Source organism: Falco punctatus (assembly GCF_963210335.1).
Source record: "Falco punctatus genome assembly, chromosome: 16".
NCBI classification, from domain to species: domain Eukaryota; kingdom Metazoa; phylum Chordata; class Aves; order Falconiformes; family Falconidae; genus Falco; species Falco punctatus.
This window is the reverse complement of record NC_137596.1, coordinates 3,309,961-3,337,627: the sequence shown is the minus strand read 5'-3', so window position 1 is coordinate 3,337,627 and position 27,667 is coordinate 3,309,961. Positions and strand designations below refer to the sequence as shown.

Genomic DNA, 27,667 nt, shown 5'->3' with positions numbered 1-27,667 from the left:
GCAGGATTACTAGCTCTATTTTACAGAAAGTAAAACTGAAGCCCAGAGGAACCGAGGCAAAGGTTTATTCCTCCTAATTTCAGGCATTTAAAAGCAATGTGTGAATTAGGGGGCTACTATTCCGAATTTCAACGTGCCCTGTTTCTTCTTTCCTATAAATGGAGACCAGTGTGACCAGACTTCTAATTTAGGGACTTCCAGCATGTAAAGGTGGGTGGGATCAATCAGGAATTTGCTTCTGAACAAATGGACAGCAGCAAACGGTAAAGGTGGCAATTGAATCCAGGTCTTCAGACATGCCACGAGAGCAAGAACGCAATTCCTCTGATACTCCCTTTGAACACCCCGAGTAATGGGACACCTAACACTCGAGACTATCACCGGAGAGGTTGTCTGGAGCTAAAGAAACAGAAAAATTCAACTCTTCTGCCAACCTTTCCAAATTCAGCCTGGTTGTTTGATTCAAAAAACATACAAGTCCTTCATCTCTTTCTGTCAATTCTCAAGTCTTATCAATAAGACAATTCAAGTGTCTCACTTGAGTATTTATCTTGTGGGAATTTAAAAACATTTCCGGTTACAAAGCGTCTGATTTACCCAGCCAAAGTCAGCAGGTTTGGTCAAAGCAGCACTGGCTTCACAAAACCGCCTTACGATTTCCCATAAAAGTGTGTAATTCTGTATGCAAACCTTCGTTAGAAAGTTAGTTTGTGTCTGCAATAAGCTTGCAGTGCTCTGTGAACCAGCAGCTCTTTGCTGATGAAACAGGATGAAATTGGCAAATTATTTTGGATAAGAAATTATTTTATTGTGAAGTCACAAGGGACAAAAAACTGTTCAAATCCAACAATTCGGTTATTTGTTGTGAATCATTTCCTTGGCTTGACTTGTCAAAAAAAATAAAAAATAAGTAAAGGTGGGGTTTAGAGAGGCACCCATCTGTGATCTAAGTCATCCCACTATAATCTGTGAAACTCCCACTGATTTTAGCAGAGGCAGGGAGAGACCAGTGCTGAACAGCTTTGAAGAAACACCCCAAATAAATGCTGTCTCGCTGCTTTATTGCACTGGCCAGTACACTGATGTAAAGCTGCCTTTACATCACAACTTGATTTCCCAGTGGAGAAAATACACTTTTTTCTCTCTCTTTCTCTCTTTCTGCCCTCCCACCTGGCTTCATGGCACCTTCTCCTGATTTTTCAGTCCTCAAATAATTATACTCCTATAAAAAGCTGTTTCACTTGAAAATATATTGGAGCATGTGGGATTTAGCTCCAGTTCTCTGGTTTCATCATAATGCCATTATGGTTAAGTACACCCTTTTGAAGAAAGGAAATTCTTTTACCTCCACTTTATAGATGGGGAGGAGACATTCAGAAGCTACGGACATGTTCATTGTTGCACAGGAGGTCTTAGAAAGGTCTGAATCCGAGACTCCCAGCCTCAAGAGCGTGTGCTAACCATAAGGTGATCTCTCCTGTTTGGGCTGCTGTGCTTTTCCAGAAGTAGCTCAGAAGACTGCTCACAACTTCTGTCTCAGGGGCTTAATACAGCAAAAAGGAGTAGTGGTTCCACCACATACTCTAGTGTGGGACAGACAGTAGCAACAAAGAGGTTCAGCAAAACTTGTTCGTTGAGTACTAGGTCACTTCCATGACACCTGCTTCAGCATGCTTGCATTTGGGGAATCACTGTTGTATTTTGTCCTCTTTCCAACAAATCTGGGCCTCCAGGGACATAGAAAATCTCCAGCTCTGGCCAGTTGTGGGTCCTGTTTTGAAGCAGTCTTTACCAGAAGCCTTAGGGGAAAGTGCGCAGCCCTCTGACTGCAAAGTTATGGAATAATTTGCCCATAACACATCAGTTAATGTTTGGTTTAATCTTCACAGCAAATTTATGTATTTTTATCATATAGCCACAGATGTTTTTATTATCGTTAAGAGTATCTAATCTTCCTAAGAGCCCTGCTCAGTTCTTCACCTCTCTGATAGCACCAGTAACTCCATCTAAGTTAAAATTAACTTTCCAACCCACTTTTTATTCCTCCGTTCTTTGTTTGTTCTCTCTGTTTGCCTTTCTCTGTTCTTTTTCCCTCACCCTTGCTATTATTTATTCTGCAAGAAGAGCCGCAGAAGTCAAATACTCACAGCAGCTTATCCTACCAGCAGATCGTGCTAAGGCTGGGGGGAGTCGGGGCAATACTTACTTTCCCTGAGGTAACTGAGGTGAGACAACAGAACTTCTGTGTTGTAGAGGGAGGTGGTTCGGAGGAAGTCGTCCTTGTTCATTTTGCAGAGCTCCTTGCCATCCATATTCTGGAAGATGGTGGTGTCAATCTCCATTAATCCATACTCCTTTATGGCCCATTCCAGCCACTGGCGCACATGTTCCTGGGTCCACAGGGTGGGATCTGACAGGAGAGTACAAAGGAAGGTAACACTAGACTCAAGCCTCTAGAACTCACTGTAGCCCAGCCAAAGCATTAAGCATTGTTTCCAGAACCAAATGTATTTAACTTTACTGATCCCAATTCATTTTGCCAAGATGAACAAGCTGTGCTATAACAAGACTCAAGGCGCATAAACTGATCACACCGACCCTCTGGCAAGGTGAATCCTCTGGACTGTCTCACACCTGCCTGAACCTTATACCTGTGCTTGGGAACAATATTAGTGACATTTGACGGTAACTTTTCTCCCTCTGGAAAAAAGCTTCTAAAAGCAAACTCATCCCTTAGAAAGGGTACGCTTGTCACAGCTTTGGTTCTGCAACGCTATATAATTACATCAGTGCTGTATAAGTCACACCATCCTTCGCAAGTGCATTACAAAGTCCCAACAGATGGCATTTTAAAGTCTGAGGATGGCGGTATTTATGGTCAGCAAAGGGACTCTGAAAAAAAAAATTATTGCTTAAACAGAACAGCTTGCCATGCATCTCTGAGTCACATTTGTTCACCCCGCTGACAAGAATACAATTCTACCTCCGCTAGCCCTGTAAAACCAACACAGCTATTGGAGGGCAATGTGGATTTTATACTGTCTCATGCATCATTATCGACTGTCAGCAAAGCTCCAGCTGTGGAATCTTTATTACTAGCTATGACGTAAGAGAGAGATTGAACCCGGCTGGAGCTTCAGACCCCATGGTGATGGTTTGCTGCATCAGTAGTTAAAAAAAGAAATCATCCTTTGAGTTTTGAAAAGAGCATTAGATCAGAAAGACCCAGCAAGAATTTGTGCCATGATACCATTTTACAGAGTCATTTTCAGCGCATATCTGCATTTTCAGATGTTTCCTGTGCTGCTTCTCCCCATGTATCCCATTTCAAAATTTAAGCTGCAAATTCATGTTCCATTGCAGCTGGAGAGGATTGCAATGTCAAGCTTAAACTTTGGAGATGTTTAATCTGTCCATCACAGCTGGTACATTCCTCTAAGATAAACCTCAGACACCTCAGGTCCCGAGGCAGCTGAGAAAATGGATCAGAAGCATGCAGCCATCTCACAGCTGGTAGGATGTGCTTTGGGGAGGGACAAGAAATGCCTTCACCACACATTTCACAAAACAATACGTTGGCTCAGGACTGTAAACTCTGTGTACTTGGCTGCAGGGGTACCTTGACACAAAAGGTCAGGTAGTGGCTATGCCTGGTGCATTCTTGGGCACCGGAGTTCTAGAATAACGACATGAAACGGAGAAGTAAGACCAGGGAATACTGAAATTATAACCATGACATTTCCTCATTGAATTTCTAGTAAACCTGGGTTGCTTAAAGCTGAATTCTAAACATGGAACTTACAGCCCCATACTTTTGCGAGTCTGCTTTGGGAAAGCAAGATGGATTTCCTTTATGTTTTGGCAATAGCTAATTTAAATTCTGCTTTCTAAGCACTGGCAAAAAACTGCAAATTTTACAATGCAAGTATTCAAGCGAGGCTTTTTTTTTTTTTAATTGAAAGAGTTATTTGTCTTGAGATTTGGAAAAAAACCCCAACATTTAGATGGCATATTGAATTTGTGGTCTCCTTTAAACAAACACTTTTGAATTCTTTTGAATTTCAGATATTCATTCAGCCTATTTATCACTGCAAAAGACATTGAACGGTCTCTGAAAAACTGCCTTCTTAAAACATGGCTTAGAGTTCATTATTATTACTATTGCAAGTCTAATGTGACATTATTCTTGCCTATCTTCACCCTAATGCGCTATAAATCTTTACTCTGGATTATATTAAAATTTCCAAATGCCTTTCTTGGATGAATTGGGCCTCATATCCTGCAGCCAGAGATCCGGGATGATGTTCATTATTGTCTTCCAAAGTCTGGTAAATCACTGCTATTTCACAAGTATCTCAAGGTTTTGATTTGTGGCTGCTCATGAAGGGGGGGAAAAGTCCTTTATTCACTTCCCTTCAAAGAGGAGATTTTAAACCTTCTCTTCCACTGAGGGCACTAAAAGTAATTCCCCCTATTTCAACAATGCCAGACTTTAGCCCACCCTTGATCTTTTTAAATATGTATAAATAGCATGGTGAAGAGCAGGATAAATGTTCACTCTCTGGTATCTTTAACAATATAATAATTAGTTGGTATCAACTAGCACCTTTCTAGGCAATGTTGATCCTGAAAACATATCTGATGCTGTCACCAATTAGGTTAGCAGGTCTCTCGAAGCAGATCCTAACAAGGGCTTAAATGGTACTTTGAGATTTGCTGTCAATCTTTTATTGGCTTCCCTTCACTACATTCGGTTCAAGCTTTTCCTTTTCATCCTAAATGGCAAACAAATGCTTGGAAATTGTCATCTGTTCGTGGTCAAGCCATGATCAGAAAACAGAGCTGAATTCCACGAGTACATTTCTTTCTGCCAACAGTTCATCTGCTTGAATCAGCTACAATCCTCGGTGAAACCCTCACAACACTGCACCAGGCTGCACCCCTTGAAATCAGTGGAAGTTTCAGTACATGAACTGGGAATGGATTTGGCCCATGATCTCTCTCTTGCTGGGAAGTTCCTGGGCTAGCCTGTTTATATCTATGGTCTTTGCAGGGAAAAGAGTCCCTCTCGTTCCAGGTTCAGACTTCACCGGTTGCCTGCCACAGCAGCTCTCATGTTTGACTATCCAAATACATCTAACGCATCCTGCCAATTTCAGACAGCAGATGTGGATATCGAATACAAACAGAAAACTGGACAGGAATGTTTCTGTATAACAATTTTTGGAAGGATAATGTAGTTCCTGCAGAACCTTATTTTTCTGGTTTTCTACTTCTAACAGAAAAATGAAAACAAAATAGCTCATTTTGAATCACTATGACATGAAAGTACATCTGGATCCTGCAGAGCATCATGGGAGTTATAATTTGGGTCCACTTCATGCTTATTCTTGCCTATGAACTGTGCTCTTTGATCATACCATGCATGTCCCAAGAAGCACTGCAGATTCTCCTCTAACATATGACAGGAGAGGGATGTGGTTCAACACACCAAAACAACACTTCATTCCAGGGGAAAAAAATAATAATAGAAAAGAAACAGCACTAATTATCCACTTCTTATTCTGATTCAAGATTGAACATATACTGGGACATGGGAAATTCCACTAGCAGAAAGTCTGATATTTTATTTACTTTTTACATGGTTTGTAAGAAAGAGAATTCGACAGCGAGCGGATAAACAGGACTTATCTGTTCAGCTGGATATTTAAGACAATGCAAGGAAATACGGCACAAAGAGTTTGACAGTGGTGGTACCTGCTGGGACAATGACCCTCCTCTCATTGGTGGTCATGTTGGGAGGAGGCCCGTTCTTCTCATCCATGTAGGTGCTGTAACTCATTGGGTTGGACTCTGTCCCTGCTCCGACGAGTTTGCTGCATTTGTTCACACTACAGTCTACGGGGGACTCCCTGAAATGCGAAATGAAACAGATGACTTGTGATTAGTATGCACCTTTCATCCCTGCTGTAGCAGAAGGAGGTTTGGGTTACAGAAATGGCAAGTATCCCGAAGGCAAAAAGTTAAGGGGAGTTTCTTTACATTCGTGGCCTGTCACATGAATGTCATCAGGTGACCTATGAATCACAGGTCTCATGGAGGGGATCTCTGATAATTAAACCAGTTGGAGGAAAGAAAGTTGGAGGTGCAAAGAATGACTTCCAGACAAAGGCAATGGTAGCTGTGAGGTTGCACTCAGTACCTTTGAAATACCAAAATTCACAAACCAGAAAGCACCCATCACACACCCCTCCTCCTTCATCCTTTACTGCTCAGCTGCATTTTAGCAACCCTTCAGATACAGCTTGGTGCTCCTAGGAGCCCTTGTTGGACTGTTTCACTCTTGCATTGTGTTAAAAACAACACTGCACACGTCTTTCTCTTACAGCAGAGTCTGTCAGTTGACAGAAAGGCTGTACTCACCACCTCATGACCTAAGGCATTTCTGCAGGGCTAATCAGAAATACAGATAGACACCCCTCCCCCCCCCCCCTCCCTTGATTTCATTAACAAAGAACACAAAATACTCATGCCAAAATGACAGGATAGTCCCAGGAGAATACTACAATATTAGCATCCTATCTAAAGAGCCTTATTTATACAGGGCTGAATGTATCTTGTCTGTTCTTAGCAGTGAAACAGTCCAAGGCTTGTCTGCTACTTGGATAGGAAATCTAGAAATCTGAGGTGGCTTAGACGTGAGTCAAGAACTTCAGACCACAGAAACAGTGTGTGAAAAGGCTCTGGCCCCGGTTTTACTTCTGAGGTGATGGAGTGATGAGGAGGGAACATTTAGCAACTCAGGTGGCACTGTGCTAAGGCCTGGACTACATGCAGACCCTTGGCAAGCAATAGGCTTTCTCTGTCCTGCTCTGGGAGAATTATGAGCCTCCAAACCACAGATAGGGAGCACAGATTTTGTTTTTCTCCAGCTGCAGTAGTAACTCATGCTTTTAGCTCTAGAGGTCACTTAAAATACCAGCCCACAGGCTGCCACACGCACACAGCACATCTCAGCTCCGAAGAATGTGCCAAGGAAGGGCAGGGTTATCACCCTAACCTGTACAAGGGTGCATTAGTATGCAATCGCTATGCAAAGTGAGCACAGAGGCCATATCCAGCGCAGTTTAGTCTACTGCTTTAATCATACAGCTGTCCTTCTTCTCTGCCAGAAGCGAAGTGGCCTGGGAGGAAACCGTTCACTGAAGGGTAAGAGCTATGACAGTGCACCAAATCCCACCCTCCGAGTTCAGCTGGCAAGACTTCCAAGATTGGACACTAAACAAATTTGTTTCTTAATCTGAAGGGGGGGGGCGGGGAGAAATTACTGAAATTCAGTTATCATGGCTGGGAGATAAATGCTCCACCGAGATATTCTAAGGCAGATGGTAATTTTTTCCTCATGTCTTACTGAGGGAATGTTGCTTGAAAATGGAAATAAGATGTATAACTTACACATGTTCGAATTTAAGGTTTTACTATTTCGCCTACTGTTTTTCCAGGCAGGGAACCAAAATCCGCCTTCAGAGAGGCAAACTGCTGAAGGTTTAATGTCCCCGTGGCAGTCAGAGGAGAGTCTGAGCAACTGCAGGGACACCAGGGTTTTCACAGGGAATGTGATCATTTCTAACTTTCTGTTGAAATACTCTGTGTCAGGTGTTAAGTGCTACCTGTACTGGCAGAGAAAAAGCCCTGAAGCAGCACAAAGGATCTTATTCTTTCCCAAGGTACATGCTGTCCTGAGAAGACTCAATGAAACAGCGAAAGCATCCGTACTTCAAGGTGTCAGAGGCTGTTCAGCTCAGGGTTCAATGTCCCTGGGAGGTGACCACCTCCTTGCTTGGAGACCAGCTGCTGACTTTAAATGGTGTGGGCAGCCCAGCTGGTGGGGCAGACCCAAACACACATATCACCATGTACAGACTCCCACCTGCCTTTGGGATGAAGTTCTCCCTCCTTCGGACACAACAGTCAAATTTTCTTTGCTTTCCCTGCAGCACATCCCAGGCGCCCGCAGTGCCAGCACAACTACCTGCTACCTAAGGTCCTTCTAGGGGGTTCACTCTCACCCCCTTGCTCTGTAGTAAAATTTCCCTGGAAAATAACCCCTGCAGTTGAGATATGCACTATTCATGACAAAATAGCTACACATACATAATACTCATACAGAACTATAGGATATATCCAGACTCTGAGATAAAAAACATCTTCTAAAAAAGCTGATCTGCCTAGGAGTATACATGCCTTCTACTGGCATGAAATGACTCGCGTGAAATGACTCACATGAAATGACCACAGGGTCCTTGGCTCTCTCTATTCTCCCTGCTAAGCATCATGCACATTCACATGACGGATACAGCGAAGTAACAAAAATAACACCAGTGTTGTAAGATATCTCCTCGGTGGTTTTGTGATGATCTTTCACTTTACAGACTCTTGGTTTGGCAGTTGGGACCCTGCCTATCCTCTGCCTTGCTCTGTATGTCTCAGCAGCCAAAACCAACCAAGTATCAGAGACAGATCTGAAAAGAAGTTTAAGGGACTGAGGCGTCCTTACCAACCACTGATCATGGTGGGAAGAGAAGCCACCCATTAATCCTGCAGGACATTAAATGTGCTCCGTGTACCTGACAGGGTTGTGTCCGTGTGGCTGTATAGATGCCTCCCTTCCCTCTCAGAAAGTTTTCAGGATGGTTGATCCAGAGCTAACCTCAGTGGAAATCTGATAGCAGAAGGACAGGCGTAACTGGGAATAGCATCACCAAAGCTTAACTGGGCAGGAGACCAAACTGTCTTTAAGAAAAATACCATGAAATCTTTAGTGACAGCAAGTGGGAAGATCCTTATTGTTTGTGTCCTCTGTAACCCAGCCTTTCCTACCAGATCCAAATGGAACCTTTTATTGGGAAATAAGGCAGCACTACCAGACTGAATCATCTTTGCAGCTCCTGGACACCCGTTACTGTACTGCCCCAACCTAAGATGAGGGATTTAACAGTAACCCAGCAAAGGTAGGTGTAGCAGTGGGCAACACAAAGAAGAATTCAGTGTGGGGAACAACAACAGTATCAAATGAGAACAGGGAGCTGCGAGCCATGAATAGTGTATTCATTGAATATAGCTCCTTTCCTAGTTCATGCATTACCCACAAGCAGACTTAGATTTATATAAAGAATTCCTCATTATTTGAAATGGTTTGTGCAAGGGGATTTCAGATGCCAGATTAATCCTTGACTTTTCACAGAGACTTCAGACTTTCAAGTGGTTATACACGCTGGACTTGCTCATGTTCTGGGCAGAAAACGTTGTAGATCTACTAAGGTAAATGGATATAGGCTGCTTTCACAAGATCTCTTAAGTACATTCACTGTGGCAGTGACAGAGTCCAAGGAATATGAAGCAGTACTCATTTCCACTGCCCGTCCACAGACTTTTCATTCCAGCAGCTCCAGTAGCAGTCTTTGGGGATGCCAAGAGCTTGGTGTTTTGGGAAAGTTTATGCTAGACCAGCCAAAATGGACAAGCAGCTAGCCTGGCATTGACTAATAAATCCTCTGTACAGCTTCAGCCTGTGTTCCAGATACCTGAAAATAAAATAATTACTGTTCCAGGGCCTCTGTCTAGGAATCACCTTTGGCTTTCATTCGAAAGAGCAAAATAAGGGATTTCAGTGATTTCTGTACCTGACTGAGCTGCGGCCAGTGGGATATTTCCTCCTTCTTTCTATCCCTTTCTTCCCATCCTTTCATTCCTCCTCTCTTCCCGTCTTTTTTTCTGTTTAGATTTGCCACTTTTTGGTGTAAGTCCCCATTTGCTCATCTTAGCTTTAATCTTTACACTTGAAATTAGATTTTGTTGTTGTTGTTGTTGTTGTTCAGTGAAGGAAGTAAGAAGGAAGAGACACTGTGATGCTGCTTGGGGTTCCCTTTTACGATCAGGGAACAAAGCTATCAAGGCAGAATCGCAGCTCCTCATCTTTAACCCTGCCTCACACTGCTCCAAGGAATGCCTTTTACACACTGAAAAAGACTGTAACTCTGCCAGAAAGAAGGGACAGCTGTAGAAAGGCAAAGACTTACAGGTTACAAAACTCAAGCTGCTTGAGGAAAGCACAGAGGGGCTCACAGGGTCTCAAAGAATCATGTTTATCACATACAGGTAAATGCAAACAGTAGGTAATTACACAGTCTGCTGCTCTGGCTGGGGACTGGAGCAACGCAGTGAATCCCACTAGAGGGCTCACACGCCACTTAAAGGGGATTTTTATTCTTCTAGGCATCATACACAGTCCTTTTGTTTTATTTTGAGAAAATTATTGTGGCATTAAAATGTTCTGAGATCCCTGAACCTTAGCATTATTTTAATATTCTGAAGCAAGAGAAGGTCTCCAAAACGTTTTCAAAGCACTGACTTAGGTGGACAAAATTCATAACTTCAGTTGGAATTACGCACTGAAGTTTGCCCTCACCCACGCCCACATCCAGCGTATTAGAATATTCTTTCACATTTGAAGAGCATACAAATTTGTAGCATCTTTTTAACGTTCGCTCTCAGAGTTTAGCTACAAATGCAGATTTGTAGTAGCTCAGTAAATGCAGTCAAAATTTGGAACACCTATTTTTTGGTTCACTCTGCATTTGGAATTTATGTAGAATACAAGAAAAATCTATTCCTAAAATGGACTTTAATTTGGGTTAAACTTTAACCAGTGTTTATCTAAATAATCCTGCTCTCCTCTATTCATTGGAATTTAAGATGTGAAAGATTTTTTGTTTGTTTTTTAAAAACATAAATGATTGTATTTATATCACAAAAGCATCTGAGGGTCCCAACAGAAATCCCGGTCTAGTATGTTGGAAACTGTATAAGCACACTGCAGGAGACAGGTCTTTCCCTGAATTGACTATAAACAAAATAAGGAAAAGACACAAACTCAGCAAAGAACAAAGTTTGCAAGCCACACTTCTAGTTTCCAAATGGATGTAAAGGGAGATAAACAATATGCATAACATCTTGCAGTAAACCCACAGAAAAGCTGGACTTGTATTTTTTGTGTGCAACAGATCAACAAAGACAAGACCATTTCCCTTTCCCAGTGCCTAATGGGGTGTAAGAAGCATAAGAATTTTAATTTTTCTGTGCTGGATTTTAAATGCCTTGTGTTTGGACACTGATCACTGTGAAACATGAATGTAATGCTGGGTTTTGTTCTGAGCAAGCAGCCGTCTGTGAAGGCAAGGACAGATTTTGAGGCCATATACTGCATCCAGGTCTGATAATACTAGAAACTTCCACAAAATTTCTACTTCTGAATCTTGCAATAATACGGAAGTCCCATCTCCTCCCCTAAAAGATAGATCCCTGCCGCTGCCTGAACATCTGTACATAGTTAACATGCAGGTATCTGGGGAATTCTTTCCACTTTGGGAGTAAACCAGGAAAACCTGACATGGGTTATACAGCTGGTCAGGGTTTCCATGTTGGCTGGCACTTGGAGGGATGGCTCTGCAAAACAAGCTTGGAGAGGTTCCTCAAAGCCCCCTTCTCCCACCCTGCTGAGGACGAAACCAACTCATCACGCTACACATCACAGCTGTCAGACCTGCTGCTGGTTGCTAAGAAAAAGAAGAAAAGCTGGACACTTTCTCTTAGCGACACCCACCTCCCTCCACTGTCAGGTGTCCTCTAGCTTTATCACTCCCTAGAGTACATAAACCACTCTCTCAACAAGCAGAAAACACTACCACTTCAAGTACAGGTGAAACACAGAATAAAGGCTGCTCCCTCTAATGAGGCAGCTGGAACCCAGTAAGAGAGTGTGCTTGAAAAACAAGAGGGAGAAGGAGAGGCAGAGAGGGAGGGGGAATAGGGTTTGTTATTCAGTCTGCAGTTCAAGTTAATTTGTATTGAGATTGGTGTTTGCTGCTCAGATGTTGTGTCAGTTTTGCCAGGCAGCTGATGGGCAGAGGAACAAGCAACTGGAGTGGCCCAACCCATAACAATGAGCAGTGATGGACATGCAGGGGAAGGGCGACTTCTCAGCCATGAATAGCAGTAAGTCAGATGAATGTCCTCGTTTCTTGGGTGGATTGGAGCTCTTGTGCTAACAAGTTAGCAAAAGGAAAGGCTGGAAGCTATTTCAGTGCTTAGTTCTGACATTCAAAACAGGTTTTCCTGTTTTTCTAATAGGTTGGGAAGTTGTTGCCCCTCTTTTAGAGAGACTGAGGACACTTAGTTTCTGCCCAAGAATCTCGTAGTCTTGAGCAAGCCCATAAAGAAGTATTTCCTTTTTGCCCAGAATAAACACACCTCTGGAGGGCCTTTCTCCATGGGTATCAGAGCACTTATAATTGTTAATAAATCAGTTTGTCAAAACAGTATTATTTCCCTTTTTCTTCTGAGTGAATGAGGAAACTGTAACACAAAGATCACAATGGAAAGACAGCCCAACATATTCCATTCCCAAGTACACGCGATACACATACAATGAGGGTGTTATGTAGACTTTTGGACATACAAGTACAGAATTCTGCACATCCACACGTGCAGAATCTACACAGAACATGTGCCTACAGGATCTGAAAAGCACAAATACATGCTACCTGTGGTAGTTCAGCAGATATGACAGGACTACTTGTTCCCTTGGCCGTCCAAAACTTGCTAGAGAGAGAAAGACAAAGAGCTTAATGGGAGGAAGCACTCTCTGACAATAGGGGTTTGAGCAACAGAAGCAATGCTACAGAGGGCTTCCTCACATGATCATGGAAGAGTGTTGCCTGTGCCATCGGCGAGGCTGACCTTGCCACCTCGGTTCTTGCGACTGGTTCACCCCTCTGCGGGATGGGGAGGTCAGACCTGCACAGCCCCATGCACAAGCCTCACTCATTTGGTCAGGATCCCACTCTGCATTGCCCTCTTGAAGATTTTAGAGGTAATTTAAGAAGACCAGCCTTGGTAGCCAAAGGTAGTCCTAGTGATAATCAACAAAACCCAACCCACTGGTACTTTCAAGATCCATCCTTTTGCCTGTGTCATCCAAGGATGGCGTTTTTCAGGAAATAACTAATTTTCCCTGTTTCAGCCTCAATTCTGAGATTGGAAACACTAGTGCAAAAATCCGTGTAGTTCTTATAAAGTCCAGAAATGATACTAAGGAACAACCAGGGCAAGATCAAATTCAGTCTACAAATCATCACCATCAAAGACCAACTGACGCAAAGACTTTTATCTTATAGTAAAATCAGCATCTACTCTATACTTACGAGGAAAAAAAACATGCTGCTGTTTGAAGTCTTTAACACCATCTTCTCACTATAGAAGTTTGAAAGTGCAAGGCTGCTTTCTGTTTCAAACTCTACTCTTTACTAGATTCTCAGAAACCAGAAAAATAGGCTGTTACAGAAGCCCTAAGCTAACCCTACAGGAGAAAATCCCTTGATTGTTTAACTGGCCTGTGTTAACATTGTACCAATGTTAGAGATGTTTGTGAGTTTGAAAAGAAAACCAAATTTAAAATTAATATGAACTCGAAAACTTATTGCTAAAAAGTAAAATAGTTTTGCTTTATTGTATATATTTAAAACTGGAAAAAAATTAAAATTGCTGCATCTGAAGATTTTGTCCAAGAAGGTGAATTTTTTGCCTAGGCTTTGGACTTATAGACATGTTTTCAAAGGCAACAGCCTCAGCTGGGATAATAAAATGTTTTCAGGTCTTTGAATTTGTCATTGAACAGGGAAATGATTCATCTCCCCCAGCTCTAACTACAGTGAACGGGGGCAGACCTCCTACCTCTTCAGATAAAAGCTGTAGAGGATACATCATGACCAGTGTCCATTTGATGGTTAATATCGCTGCTCAAATATACTCCTGAACTCTCTTTCTTACCAGTGGTGGCACTTATTCGCACAGAAGATGTGGGCATACGCCTTTTGTTTTGTTTCATAAACTGCCATAAAGGACCTCAGTTTCCTTTTTCCTTTCTCCATCAACTAGCTCTCCAGTTTCATATGGTTGTTACTGCCCTAGTGCAGCATGAACCTGGTTGCAGATACAGTAAGAAGTGCCCTCCAGTGAAGCCCACACAGCCCAGTAGCGCAACTTTCACTGGCTTCACTCTGGGGCACTGTTATAAACATCGACTACTACTGTATGTCGGAGTCCATCTTCAAGAGCCCCTTGAACCATGGCACATTTGTGGGGTGCTGAACCAAGTGATGAAATGTGCGATTTACAACAGTGTTTGCAGCATGAACTCTGTCCTGGCAGTCTCATGTCCCAGTCTGTACAGCGTTCATGGAGACTGGTAGAGATGCATACTGCAGAACTGCAAGAGCAAGATCCTCAGGCCAGTAAAAAATGGGTGACAGCAGAGCTCTAGGGGGAGCAGGATATGGTCCTACACAAAAAGTGGAGTTTGTTGAGATGCAGGACAAAAGCATGAATGGACAGTACGTGCTTTGCTTTTATTTAAGATTCTGTAGATGTGGAAAGAATCTTTCCTTACCTTGATCCATTCATGTGGTCATATTCCCTTTTTACATTGACCCGGACGGGCTGATTAATCCACTCCTGCTGGGGAGGCAAAGGGTTGATTTTGTGCGGCTGGCCATAGTCAGGGTTCCCTGAGGCTGTCATATCTGCCTTGGGGAGGTGAGTGGCAGCGCCGTACGTAGAGTCAAAGAGGGACTGGTCGTCGCTCACCACCGACAGAGCCTCCTGAGGAGAAAAAAACACAAGTGCTCAGAGTCATGACTAAACTAGCAACTCCACTCTTATTCTCTCTTTGAGCTGGTGAGCACCTGCAAGGGCCCCACAGCTGCCCAGCGCTGTCTGCCATCTGCCAGGATTGCAGATTGAATCAGATTCTTTGGGGTCCATTAACCCATATGCAAAACCAGTGGGTTGCTTTGCTAGCTGCTGCATCGCTCTGGGTGGGGCAAGAGTTAAGGTTAACTTGACTTCTGCAAACGGTAAAGGTGGCTGCTGGGTGCTGTGTTCTCCTTGCTTGCTGTGAGCAGCTTCATCTGCAATTTCATATAGTTACCTGCCCACCTGCCTGCACTTGCTGGTCCAAAACCAGCCAAAGAGATATGTGGTATATAATATTTCTGGAGTGTCATTTGAAGGTCTATACATCTTCGTTCAAAGGGGTTTGTGTGGTGTTTATATTTTGAGGTTACTAGTGAAGGAGAAGCAGTTAGTATGGGTCAGAGTTATGGGTGTTAGTGGTGGGATGAAAAATGCATTACTTTACACTTCTTGTTTATTTTGTGGGAAGTGTAGGACTGGTGAGTTACCAAACTGTGCATTTCTAGAAATGCTTAAAAACAGGAAATTGTTATCCTTTTTTTTTTTCCTGTTGAAACTCCAAATGTTGACAAAAAGTTGTGACTATCGATTTCCTTGCGTTGATGCACTTGAGTTTTTTAAATGAAGCATGCCAGGCTCATAAAGGCCTTGGCACAGCCCTGCCTTATTCAAAGTGCATCTGACAAGTTCTGCATGTTCTCTGTGGAGCTAAGTTAACCGCACATAACACAGCTGCCATTATGGCTGGCAAGCCAGAAACTGAACGAGGAACCTCCCAAACTAAAAGCACACACTACTTTAATGTGAGTCAATAGAGCAGAGCTCCGAAACAAAGGCAGCAACGCTCACCTACTCTGTGGACTGGGCATTCAAAGGACCTGTACCACTGATGCGCCTGCCGCAGTGGGTTACCCATGAACAGACAGCTACCAGCTTTGCTTTGAAAGCTGGTGTATTTGCTAAAAATTCACAGGCCACTGTCTCAATCATGAGCTTTCAAAAATAATAAACTATTGCTTTCTCCCCACCTCCCCCCAGCAGTAATTTCTGAGGTTAGTTTTACAAATTCTTCCATAACCAGGGAGAGAAACAGAAATTCTGAAAACTTAGAAAAGTGCAGCTGCTGGAATCCTCCAATTACACGAGAATCTAAGTACAAATCAGATATTACCAGGCTCATGATATCATCACAAGAAATGTCAATAGTTAAGGTCTACTGGGTAAACACGAGAATCCCTCTCAGCTTGAAATTAACCCACTTAGAAAGAGTCACGTCAGTGCTCTGCATTTACAAATATCAGCACTTTTCTAGCTCTGATCTTGGATCACGTAACAAAATCAAATAATCCTGAGTAGCCTAGAATTTAAGTGGGCCTGGCTAAGCCTGAATTTGGAAGAACCCTCAAACATCTGCACAAGTTCTGCTGAAGTTACAGTATTTGCTGTAAAATTCTTGTGAGCGAACTCTCACACTGATCAGCAGAGATGGCTACATACTTTAAACGACGAGAGCTTTTACCCCACGCTGCCTAACACTGACTGTTGCAAGGAGCTCAGACTGTGTTCAACCTTTCCAGCATGTTCTTCTTGGTGGATGCACAACCTTTCAAAGATACTCCTTCCCTTTTTCTGCTTTAATTAGAGTAAGCTAGGGAGTGGAAGGTGCCCCTCGGAAGAATTTCCTTGTGGTGTAATCCTGTACGATTACAGCCTTGTGTCAGAAACGCCTTAAAGGGACTGAGACTATCTCCAGGCTATAAACCTTGCCTGTGCAGAAAGGTACAAGAACATGAGATCTTCTGGTGACAGCTCTTAAAAAGAGAGCAAGCCTTTCCATCAGAGGTAAGGATATAGCGACTTACTGCTTTGCTGGTTTACTGAAGTCAGGATGTTGGGCGGGGGTTCCTAAATGACACATCTGTAATTCTCTGCTTCCTCCCAGTACTAAATACGTGGGGTTCCCTATATTGTGGCATGAGGTGGTGGGTGAACCCCAAATATCTGGAGAGATCCAGTCTCAGCTATGCGCCTTGCTGGTCAAAGTCAAGGGAACTGTGAGTACCACTGTGAATTCATGAAATAAAATTTTAAAATGTTTGTGTTTGGAGTTTTCCGGTCTAAAAACACACACAAAGTTGGGGTTTTTTTAGGGAAACAATATCTGGGAAAATTATTTTTCTGCCTAAAAGCCATTTTTTTTCTGAGGAAAGGTTCTGATGGGGAAAAAAATTAGAAAGCAGGGATCTTTCTGGCTATCCCCCTACCTTCCCTCCGCACCGAAAAAAAAAAACCAAACCACCAAACACAAACACACCCCAAAACCCAGCCCTGGACTAGGATCAATGATTAGGGCTGCATCCAAGTACAACTATCTTTACATACACAGGCAAACACGCACTTTTCTCTGATATACAGAATATCTGATGGAGAAGCCTGCTGCCTCAGATAAGCATCTTCCTTGAAAGACAAAGCGGCTGCTAGGCCCTGCCTACAGCAGCAACTGGCATTAACGGGGGTGATGATAAACCCGCAGGCAGGCAGCCGTCCCACCGAGCAGCTCTGCGTTTTGCTGCTTGAATACATACAGAATGCAAACTCTACCATCTTTAAAACTGTCACACACAGGAAAAGAAATTCAAATGCGATGGCTGCTATCATCACAGGCCCAAGCAGTTACTGAACCAGGAATTGTTTGAGCTAAACCCCTGAGTTAGTTACAGTCACAAAAGCTACAGAGTAAAGGCTCTGGGGGAACTGAAGACACACAGAGCAGATCAGGCAGAGATAGCGGCTTGTAACACCTGCTTAGGATCCGGGTCGTGCATGCAAATAGCTAACAGCTATTGCTGATTGCATGCAAGGGAAGTTGGGTGGCATTCTGCCAACCCCTGCTGCAGTTCAGCCTCTCCATGCTGTGTACATCTACAGCTTGACAGAAAAACAAAAGGGTCACAAGCAACAGGTAGCCTTTGGCTGGGGACCACTCTGATAACACCCTAGCAGGGAGAACCACCTGGGACTCAGTTTAACTCTCTTAGAAGAGGACAGAGCTCGGTGACGTTCAGGCTACAGACCCGGCTGGGGAACGTGTGCAGCCTTCCTTGCGCTCAGTCGGAGATCTGCTCGGCTAGATCGAGTTTTGAAGGACTAGTCTGTTCAGGAAGTGTTTGGCTGAGGAACAGATCAGCAGTTAAACTGAATACCAGAGGGCAAATTTCTATCCCCTGGAATTGAGAGCTACTTAGCGTTTGGTGACGGGCGACTGGGAAAACATATCAAGGTGTTAAAGGTGCTAACATAACCTAACCAGACAGGCCACAGCTCGCCAGGGTTTCCCCCATGCTGTTGCCTTCCGGGCGGTGTCCTTGAGCTGGCCAGACTGAGTCTGAGACAGGGGTCTTGTGTGTATTATTCTGGCATATATGTTACATTATATTGCCTCTGGGAATAGGCTAGCTTCAGTTTTTCCAGTTTTTAATCACATTCCTGGCATAAATGTGGCCAGTCCTGTCTATGGCAGCTTGCGGCGCGGTGATAGGCAAGTTCAACTCCCTGTGAAGCACAGCCCCAGCCTTTGCAGGGCAGCCCACCGCTGAACTGCCGCAAATGAAAGGCTCCCATCGCTATGACTACTGAAACAGTTTTGCATAGAGCTGGCGTGCGGTTCTGGATCCCTCAGACATGAATTTGTGACACGGCTATTATTAATAACAGTTCATAGTTGTAAGAGGTTGAATTCACAGTTTTTTCCTTTTTTAGATGAGCCATCTAGATCCAGGTCCCAGGTCTAGGTGCTAAAGTGAGGTACACTTTGATTTTGTCCCAGTGTGCTGCAAGAAAGCCGGTCTGTTGTTCTGGTTGCAGAGGTAGCACAGTGGGGAGGGCTGACAGCCCACCAGTGCTTCAAGCAAGATATCCTGACTACTTACTGTGAAATGGAGATGGCATGCAAGCTTTAGAAAAAGTTTTCACTTAGTTAATGTGTTGAGCAGGACATTTGAGCTAAGTTATGAATGGAAAGGGTCTGAGAAGCAACCCCTAGGTAAAAATCAGGGACAACTGTGCAATGCAGACGTATGATCTGAAACATCATCATTTACCTTGATATTCTTTCATTCACAGCCCCTGACACAGTCTTTGTTGCACTAATGACTGCACTAATAATAGAACTAGCCCCAGGATATTCTAATGCCCTCACTAACCTCTAGAAGTTTGCCTTGGACAAGGCCCCTAAAAGTTCAGGTTTTTAACCTTATCCAAAGTTCACTGGCAAGGAAAGCTCGCTAGAAGTTCCCAGTTCCCTGGGAGAAAGGTCATGAAAACAAGAGCTGGCGAGGTGACAGTAGTCAGTGCTTTCATCCCAGGTATAACTCAGTGTCTACAATAACATCTCTTTCCAGGTGCATGCAGTGCATTTTCACTGAATATTGACTTTGAACTCTTCACATTCATTTTTCTGGCCATGACCACATTTAAAAGGCATTGCTAAAGATCAAAGGTTCATCCTCCTCCACAAAGTCTGACTTAGAAGAAAATGCTGAGCACTTGAACCATCATGCCATGCATGGAAAGATTACTTCCACCTCTAGAGGGGTGACTTTTTTTCCCCCTTCAATAATATTAAAAATCACTCCTGAAATATTTTTGTAAAGAGAATGTTACCAGTATAGACCCACTGTTTGAAGACCCCAGACGTATGATGGAAAACACCAAAATATGAGGTACCAGCAGCCTTGCACATGGCTTGAGGTTAGCACAGAGGATCTATTCCTTGAATAAAAATTACTTTGGCACTGCGGTTTTACAAGTCAGCACTTCTGCTGCCAGCATCTCATACAAGCAGAAAAGAGATAACATCAGACTTACAAGAAAAAGAGTCAAATATAAAAATTAAAAAGGAGCAGAGTCTGTGTTGATCTTGGGGCAGCAAATTCGGATGGATTGGGTACTGAATTAGGAGGCAGGAAGGCAGAGCATTACCCTCATCCTTGCCCTTGATCTTTGGCATAACCTTTAGTGAAGCATTCCCTTGTCCGTGCCTTTTTTATCCTCCAGTTCTCTGTTGCCTTGATCCCTGCCCACTGTAAGCTCTGTAGAGCATAGAGCCTTGTCCAGTGCTGTTACTGGGACACAAACAGGAATCTTTTGGATAATTCAAAGCAAGGCCTGGACTGCAATCCTGTGCTCTAATATATCCCGTCCTCACAATACACCTAATCAAAACAAAAAGAAAGACCTCGGCAGCTTTTTCAGCACACTTTTCCTGAGGTTTGCTCATGCTACTCCACCTTCCTTACAGGATATTATGTGATTGGTGCAGGGACTCCACATAACTCCCCCTGGAAAATTATAATCATAGGCATTTTATTGCTAACAACCACAATCCAATCTTGTGCCCTTCACAATCAATTTAAGGCCTGCTTCTACAGCAGAGGTTTTGCGGGCTGCAGCTAGCACCAGAGATCCATCATAACACTGTAGTGAAAACAACAGGCAGAGAGCACTCCTTGCCAAAGTGCATTGCTCTTTACCGCTTCTATCTACTTGCAACGCTGCACAGTGACTGACAAACTGTTCTGGTCACAGTATTTTCCCGCTGAGCTAATGGCACTCGGGTTGTGGCAGCGCACATGCTGATAATCCGTGCCGCAGAGCTGTCTCTGCCCTGAGCAGGAGGGACGGGAGGAGATGCAGCCTTGCTTTCCCTGCTGCAGCAGGGCTAAGGATTAAGAAGGCAGCAGCATACCTTTAAGACTGTGTCAAAGTTTCTGCGGATTTGAGGCTTTCCTTGTGTATAAAGGACGGCTTTCATTTAATTATTTTGATGTCATCCCACACTGCAATAATTTTGTGCTTACTGCGCACCGGAGACTTGCTCGAAACTACAAAGCAGGTTAACTACCTGGAGAAGTTGCAATGCAAGCTTTCCTCTGCAGCTCAGGCTGCCTTTCCTTCACTTTCCACGCAGAGTACTACATCGAAGCATAACCTGGCAGTCTTAGAATATAGCATAATTTCTTCACAATTCAGATAAATGGGAAACCACAACTTAATAACTCATGCTACAGGGAACCAAAGCAGGAATAAGTTAGGCATAAACAGCGAAAACACACGGAAATTAGCCAGCTAAAAACTATGGCAAAATGATTTTGCAAAGTATCTCATAAGGAAATACATCTCTTTTTTTATTATTTTTAAATTCACTATTTCCATGAAATCTCATGTCAAGTGTGTAAAAGAAGGCTGCTAAAATAAATGCTTTATTATTTTGATCTCAAGATCCCAAAAATCTGACTCAAAAAGGAAAAAAAAATTAAATCATGCTTCTGTCCTTCACTTTTCAGGAAAGCACTTGACTTCATGCACATGTTTATAGGATCTGGACCAACAACTTTTTGTCTCAGCCCAGACTGCACATAAATTGGTTCAGAGCCTGTTTTGGTTTGTTTCCAACAGGCTCAATACCAAATGGGAATAACCAGGTCACAGTATTCCTCCCCAGCAAGCTGCTGCGTTAGGGCTGACGATAAGGAGGCTTAGGAGCACCAGCCCCTGCAACATGGGAAATCTCCAGAGGTGCCTCCGTGCGGTCTCAGCACAGGGCCAGGAGAGGAAGTGAAAAAAAGAAGAGAACCTGCCCAAACTACTGCTGTGGCCTCTTGACCTCTTAAAAGTAATATGGTGAAATCTGAGGCTAGAGAGAATGGACATGTCTGATAGACAATCGCATCTCCGTTATGTGAGTTCCTAAATCCTGGAGGTGTGCTGCAGCTCTGCCTTTAAAGAGAATGGCAGCTGTACTTTGGAGCATGCCACATCCCCACCAGTCTCCAGCTGGCTTACCAGCATCCCTGAGCCTATAGCTAGGGATTTCCCTGAGCACTCCTGACCTCTCAAGAGCTTCGCAGCCTCCTGGTACTGATGCACACTGGGAGGAGCAGATGAGGGGTCTGCCCATTAGCAGGTGAGGGACAAATCACAGCTCCTGGCTTCTGCTCCCAGAAGGTTTGAAAGAATTCCTGCCCAGTTCTGCTGACCAAGACAAGTGAGATAATTTAGGATAAGTACTGAACCTTAAGGGTAAAACATTAAGCCTGTTAACAGCGCTGGAAGCTTTGCCATTGGCATAGCTTGAGCCAGGTTTTGTTTCTCAGCAGCAAAGTTCACTACAAAAGGATTTGCCTCCATGAATTAATCAGCATAACTCTGCTGAGTCGGAAGGGCTATATGATCTCTCAAGATCTTTTCCGAATCATGTCATGTTTCCAGAAAATCAATCAGCCTTTGCCATGTATTAACACTCTCCTCAGCCAGTTTACTGTGCTTATATCACTACTGATCTCTGCCCACAGCTTTTTGCTCCAAAGTTGCCCACGCTCACTAAAAATAACTTGACGCTGCGTGGGTGATTGTTTTCCAGAGCTGGGCAGTCAAATCCACCTAGCTCTAATTCACCTCCCTTCTTTTTCATCACCCTTGTAAAATAATTGACTTGCATGGAGCCAATGCGTTTGTAAACAGAGACACATGGATATAACTGTGAACATACACACTTCAGTAAATATTATTGTAGCATTTTTATGGTCTTTTCTGCTGAAGACACATGGAGGGAAACTGCAAGATGGTTTCAGTCTGGCTTCCTGACAAACCCAAACTATCCTGAGGAATAAATGCAGTCTACTGCTATGCAGAAGTTCTGTGCTGAGCTCAGCTTTGTCCTGAAGCACCCACTGCCCGACTTCTTCCTTGATGCAGTGCCAGGGGCTGCTTTTCAGTGGCAAATGGTTCATCAGGAGTTTGCAGACCCACCAAACACTTTGTTTCAGAAAACTTGAGCTCACTTTAAACTGCATTTGCCTATTGCAGCGGCGTCCCCATTTCCCCCAAAGGAGAGCTTTTTCCGTGGTATTTTCACTCATACCAGAAACTGAGACTATATAACAATACTGCTGGTTTTGTTTTCCATATGCAAACAGCAATTAAATCTTTTCAATAAAATTATTCACTCTAGAAAGGAAAACAATAAAATGAGAAACCCAAAACACTGGGGGGGTGGGGGGTAGGGGGTGGGGTGAGGTAGGGTATGTCATTTCTGTGTGCCTCCTCTTTAGCAGGCTGCCTGGGAAAAGGACATAAAGCAGAGTCTTAAAAGCATGAAGGGATAGGTGCAAACCACAAAATCTTGTCTTTTCAGTTTGGGTTCCTACTGCCAAAGCACTGAAAACTGCAAAAAGAGTGTTCTCCCAGGAATTCAAGATCGGGGAGACAGCAGTTTAGAGAGTCACAAATATTTCAGGTTCCTCTGAGCTCTGACTCACTGCTACACCAATGCCCATTCATTATTTTTTATTTCACTTTGATACCATTGTCCCAGTTACATTCACAAACACCGCAATCGTATCCTGTTTTGTTCTCTGACACCATTCCCTTCACAATCGCAGGAAGCTCATCAGGAAACATTCATCGGGTGCTGTTATGTTTCCATCCGCAGAGAACAAAACATGCACTTTCAGCCCAAGATGACTTATTCCAGACTAAGGAAAAACAACAGCATGAAAGAATCAAAGCAGAGTCTCCAGGAGAGAGCGCAGTGTGTGCTTCTCCCTCAAAAAAGGGGTAGGAGTCCTGAGCAATGCTCAACGCCTCTTACCTAGGGAATGCTTAGCAATGGAAAGGTTCAGCCAAAAGGAAATAAAAGGCATAATCCATCACTGACATCTACAGTACGTATTGCAAGGTCTGGACACTATATCAGAGAGGGCAAATACAAGTCCAACACAGTCCTGCAGCTGAATCCTAAACCAGATGTGGCTTGAGATTTCAAGCGTTAGGACTTGAGTCTATTTGTGTTCTGGGTTTGGCCCCAGTCCCTGAGCTGTGTTTGGATTAAATCTGTGTTCAGGGTCTCAGTGCTCATGATATTCAGAGCATAAATTCAGTATTTTAGCCCAGAGCTGGTTACTCCGGTTTGTTGTCAAGTGTGCACCACACAAAGTACAGAGATAAGAGCAAATGGGGGAGGTGGTTCAGGACTCATAGGAACCTACTTCTTCCCCAAGAAGCATATGCATACACTCGATAGAGCACTGCGAAACTGGTATCTGCCTCTTAACCATAAAAAATGGCATTTGCTGGGATGGACAAGTCCCGGGGTTGAGATTTTCAAAAAAGCCTGAAGTTACACAAATTGCGCTCACATTTAGCAGAAGTTGGGAGCCACAGTCCTTTGAATCCCTCTGAAATAGTAGCTTTAAACCTCATGGGAGAGACCAGCCAAAGGAGGAGCAGTTGGCAACAATGCTTGGACCAGGTTTTCCATTTCCTTTGCCCACTGATCCTGGCTGCAAACACAGGTGCCATCACTGCCCAGCTGAGCGCTTAATAAAGCTGTGCATTGATGCCTTCTGCAGCATACCCAGCCTCTGCTGGCTCCTTATCCAGTTCCCAACTGGTCTCCTCCACTTGGCAGTGGAACTGACGGCTGCCACCCTGCTGGGATGGCATGGATCTGTGTTTTTCTTGTGCACCAAGCCCAGCGCCTGTGGCTCCAGTGACGAGATTGTTTCTGCATACGCCTATAGGAAAAGCAGAGATTTTGTGAACAAGCCTGCTCGTGGCATTCCAAGGAAAACAGCTCAGCAGGATTACACTGAGATATTTTCTTTGTCAATCTGAATCGAGATATTTGAACAGGAAAATCCAGTTTACACCACTGGAAGTTCCCAGGGGCTTTTGATTTCTTTTAAAAGAAACACTGATGTTTTAATTTCAGTGCAAGAGAGAGGTCCTGGAAAGATTCAGGGATAGCCATCACTCTTATCTCTCAGACAAAAAGTCCAAATCCCATACTGGCACCATTACAATACACAAAGGAGCTGACAACGTGCTATTCTTCCTAGTGATACCAAACATCACAGGGAAAAGACTACCCTACCAACACTCATGTTTCAGGAGACTGCAACAGTAAAGTAGCTTCTGATGCCTAATGCTATAGCAAAGCTATTGCTGAAGACAAACATACGACCAAATATATAGGTCTAACTCCATCTCTGGTGTCCCATCTACTAGAATCAGCCAGTGAATGCTGCCTCCTGGCTAACTCAACAGCAGAAGATGTGAGAGTAAAAACAAACAAACAAAATTACTCTTTTACAGTTGTGCTAATGTCCCCATGTCTCACTTTTCCTATCTGTATGATGCCTGTCCCCAAAAGAGCTCGGATTTTGTAGAGTGCTCCAACGTCCTTGGAAGAAGGAGGTCGTAGAAGTGACAAGTGTTGTCCTAGGGTAGAACTGCTAGACAAAAGCAAAATTTATTCTCCTCTGAGGCTGAGTAAAAAACTTAAAATCTCTTATCAGTAACCATTAACAGAAAGTCTGTTGGTTTTATCAGCATGGTACTGAGAAGGGCTTCAGGCCTTGCTTAGATAAATGAGGTCTCTCGCTATTAGGAAGTCTGCTCCCAGGGATGGTTTTCCACACCTGTGAGTTCTATGGCTTCTTCTTCCCAGCTCCCCTGGGCCCTGGTGAAGCAGACCGGGGAGGCAGAGGCCACGAATGAGTTCATGGCAGGGAATTTCGAATGTTTTGCTGCAGGGAACGTAGGACAGACATGAAGCACAGGCTCACAGTGTGTTTGGGAGGGAGGGGACTGGGAGCCAAGGCTGCCAAGCAGTCAAATCCCAGCGCTGAGACCGACTCAGTGCTATGGCTTTGTGTAGGTCGCTTAGCTCTGCATCTCTGTGTTCTCTGCTGGAGGTGATGCTAAACACATGTATAGTCAAGGGCCAGTTTGCGGTTGATTCTGTCAGGCTTCTGTCATCTCTAGGGCACTATCCCTCAACAAATCCCCACCTGTAGTAATTAATGTGATGTTTTTGTTTTGTTTTGGCTTGGGTTTAAATGAAAATCATTAACTCTGACTTGATAACTGTGAAGTATGGAGCTGTCAGGCTCCTCCTTGCATAGCAATGTGTCTAATAGACAAAGCCAGTACCTCAGGGGTGCCGTGCAGGGAGACATGAGGTTGTTACATTAGTTTTACAGCATGGGAACCAATGCAAAGCAACCAAATACTCTGCTCAAAGTCATTTTGTAGAGTGTAGCTAAACTGAGACTAAACCCCGGGCCCCCCCAAAAGCTTGCTTTCCTATAGAGAAGAGGACTGCCTTTACATGCAACACTTTTTGATTTTTTTCTGAGATGGCTGCAGTGTTTTCCTTTTGCTGAAGCGTTTCTTACACTCAAATCATGCTAACATAAATAAGAAGCAGGCCTCTCGGCACATCTCCATGTTCTTAGCAGAGCTGATATCGCTGGTCTTATCTCTAACAGGGCAAGTCCCCTGAGCCGTGTTGAAAAGCCTTTTATCAGATGCAATTTAAAGAGAGTTCTTTCTGAGATGCAGTTCTGCAGCTCTGGCAGGAAAGTGGGGCTTCTGACTAAATCTCCTCTGGTTTTGTGAGAGAGTAGGACAAGGTCCTATTTGTGGGGCTGGCAAGACAGGGCTGCTCCTTGCAGCTTCCCTGAAACAACGCTCTACTCCCTCCGTCAGAGGAAAACCCTGTCAAAAATGGCTTAACGATCTTCTAATATTTCCATGCAATTAAAGGCCACATCTGTCTCACAGACCCCGTCCTCCTTTGCTAATGTACAGACATGAACTAAACAGTCTGTCTTGTCGATTCGCAGGGTAACAAAGGGGCCTATTCATAACACAGGCACTTTGGCTATTTTGTGTGTGTGAAATGAAATAGAGTTTGCATTTGGAGAATAACCTGTGTTGGAGCTAGTAAGAGATTTCTGCTCTAATAAATCAATCAGCTTTACCGGCTAATAAAATAGCCCCCCTCCTAATTCTGACTGTGCTAACCAGACAGCCACCCTACAGAGAGGCAACTACGGTTTCTGCGCAAAAGTGAGAACCTACGTGAGCTCGCTTTTAAAACTCTTAGGAGGATTAAAGAAAATAGGTATCAGCTTGGCTGGAATTTTTCAGACCACTTAAGAGAAGGAATTATACCTGGCCCAAGGAATTTGGGTGTCACCTCTGCAGCCTCAGCTGTGTTACTCAGGGGGTACACGTTTAACCTCTGTCTTTAGCTGGCTCAATGACAGGTTCAGTTCTGCTCTTGTCTTTGTTCAGTTCTTTCTGAAGAAAATGGCAGCATTGCAGAAAAAAAACCAACCCCACCAACCAACCACCTTTCAAAGACCCATTTCTGATTTGTTAGCGAAACTGCGGGCTTAAAAAAAGAAAACAAATTGAGGCACACGTTGGCACAGTCCCAAACCAATACCAACATTATGTTTTGCCCTGACTAAGAGTTTCAGGCAAGACCTGCACATATATCCAGATGGGTAGGGCAGTGCAAGGAATATATTACTGATTGTTTAACATTTTGCTTGTAAATGCCTTGGGGGAATGGGCTTTTAGGGTTTGGGTTTTTTTCTTTTCTGAGCCCAGCACCTTGGCACACGGGTCCGTGTTTGGTCACGGTCTGTATCTCTGCCATCTTAGTATTTTCACGATACAAATACATACACTAATAATGTTCATACCTCAACACACCTCATTTCCTTAGCTTTCAAGTGAACAAGTGTACAGAAAGCACAGAAAAGATGGTCCTGTGACTTCAATACTAGAGTGATATTTGGGAGATGTGGGCTCCTTTACCATCTAGGCAGCAAAATTTTTGTTCAGCTCAAGTGAAAGTTCTCTGTGTAAAACGAAGGACAAAAGTGGGTGTCAAGGCCACAGGGTAAGAGATGGACAAACCTAGAATGTGGTGAGATACCGTTTTCATATCCTGAGGAAATTATGGAGGCTGTGAGAAGTTTTCCAATCCTGATGTTGG

At 43.7% G+C, this 27,667-nt stretch overlaps 1 protein-coding gene across 5 annotated transcripts in view; it reads right to left on the bottom strand.

Moving 5' to 3' along the window:
• FLI1 (Fli-1 proto-oncogene, ETS transcription factor) overlaps positions 1–27,667 on the bottom strand; it is an 86,766-nt gene that overhangs the window by 22,046 nt on the left and 37,053 nt on the right. For all 5 annotated transcript variants that reach the window (XM_080366622.1, XM_080366625.1, XM_080366623.1 and 2 more), the window contains 3 exons: positions 14,507–14,718; positions 5,758–5,912; positions 2,207–2,410 (listed from right to left, as the gene is read on the bottom strand). In XM_080366622.1, coding sequence (XP_080222748.1) covers positions 2,207–2,410; positions 5,758–5,912; positions 14,507–14,718 — 571 coding nt within the window. The remainder of the gene's footprint in view (positions 1–2,206; positions 2,411–5,757; positions 5,913–14,506; positions 14,719–27,667) is intronic.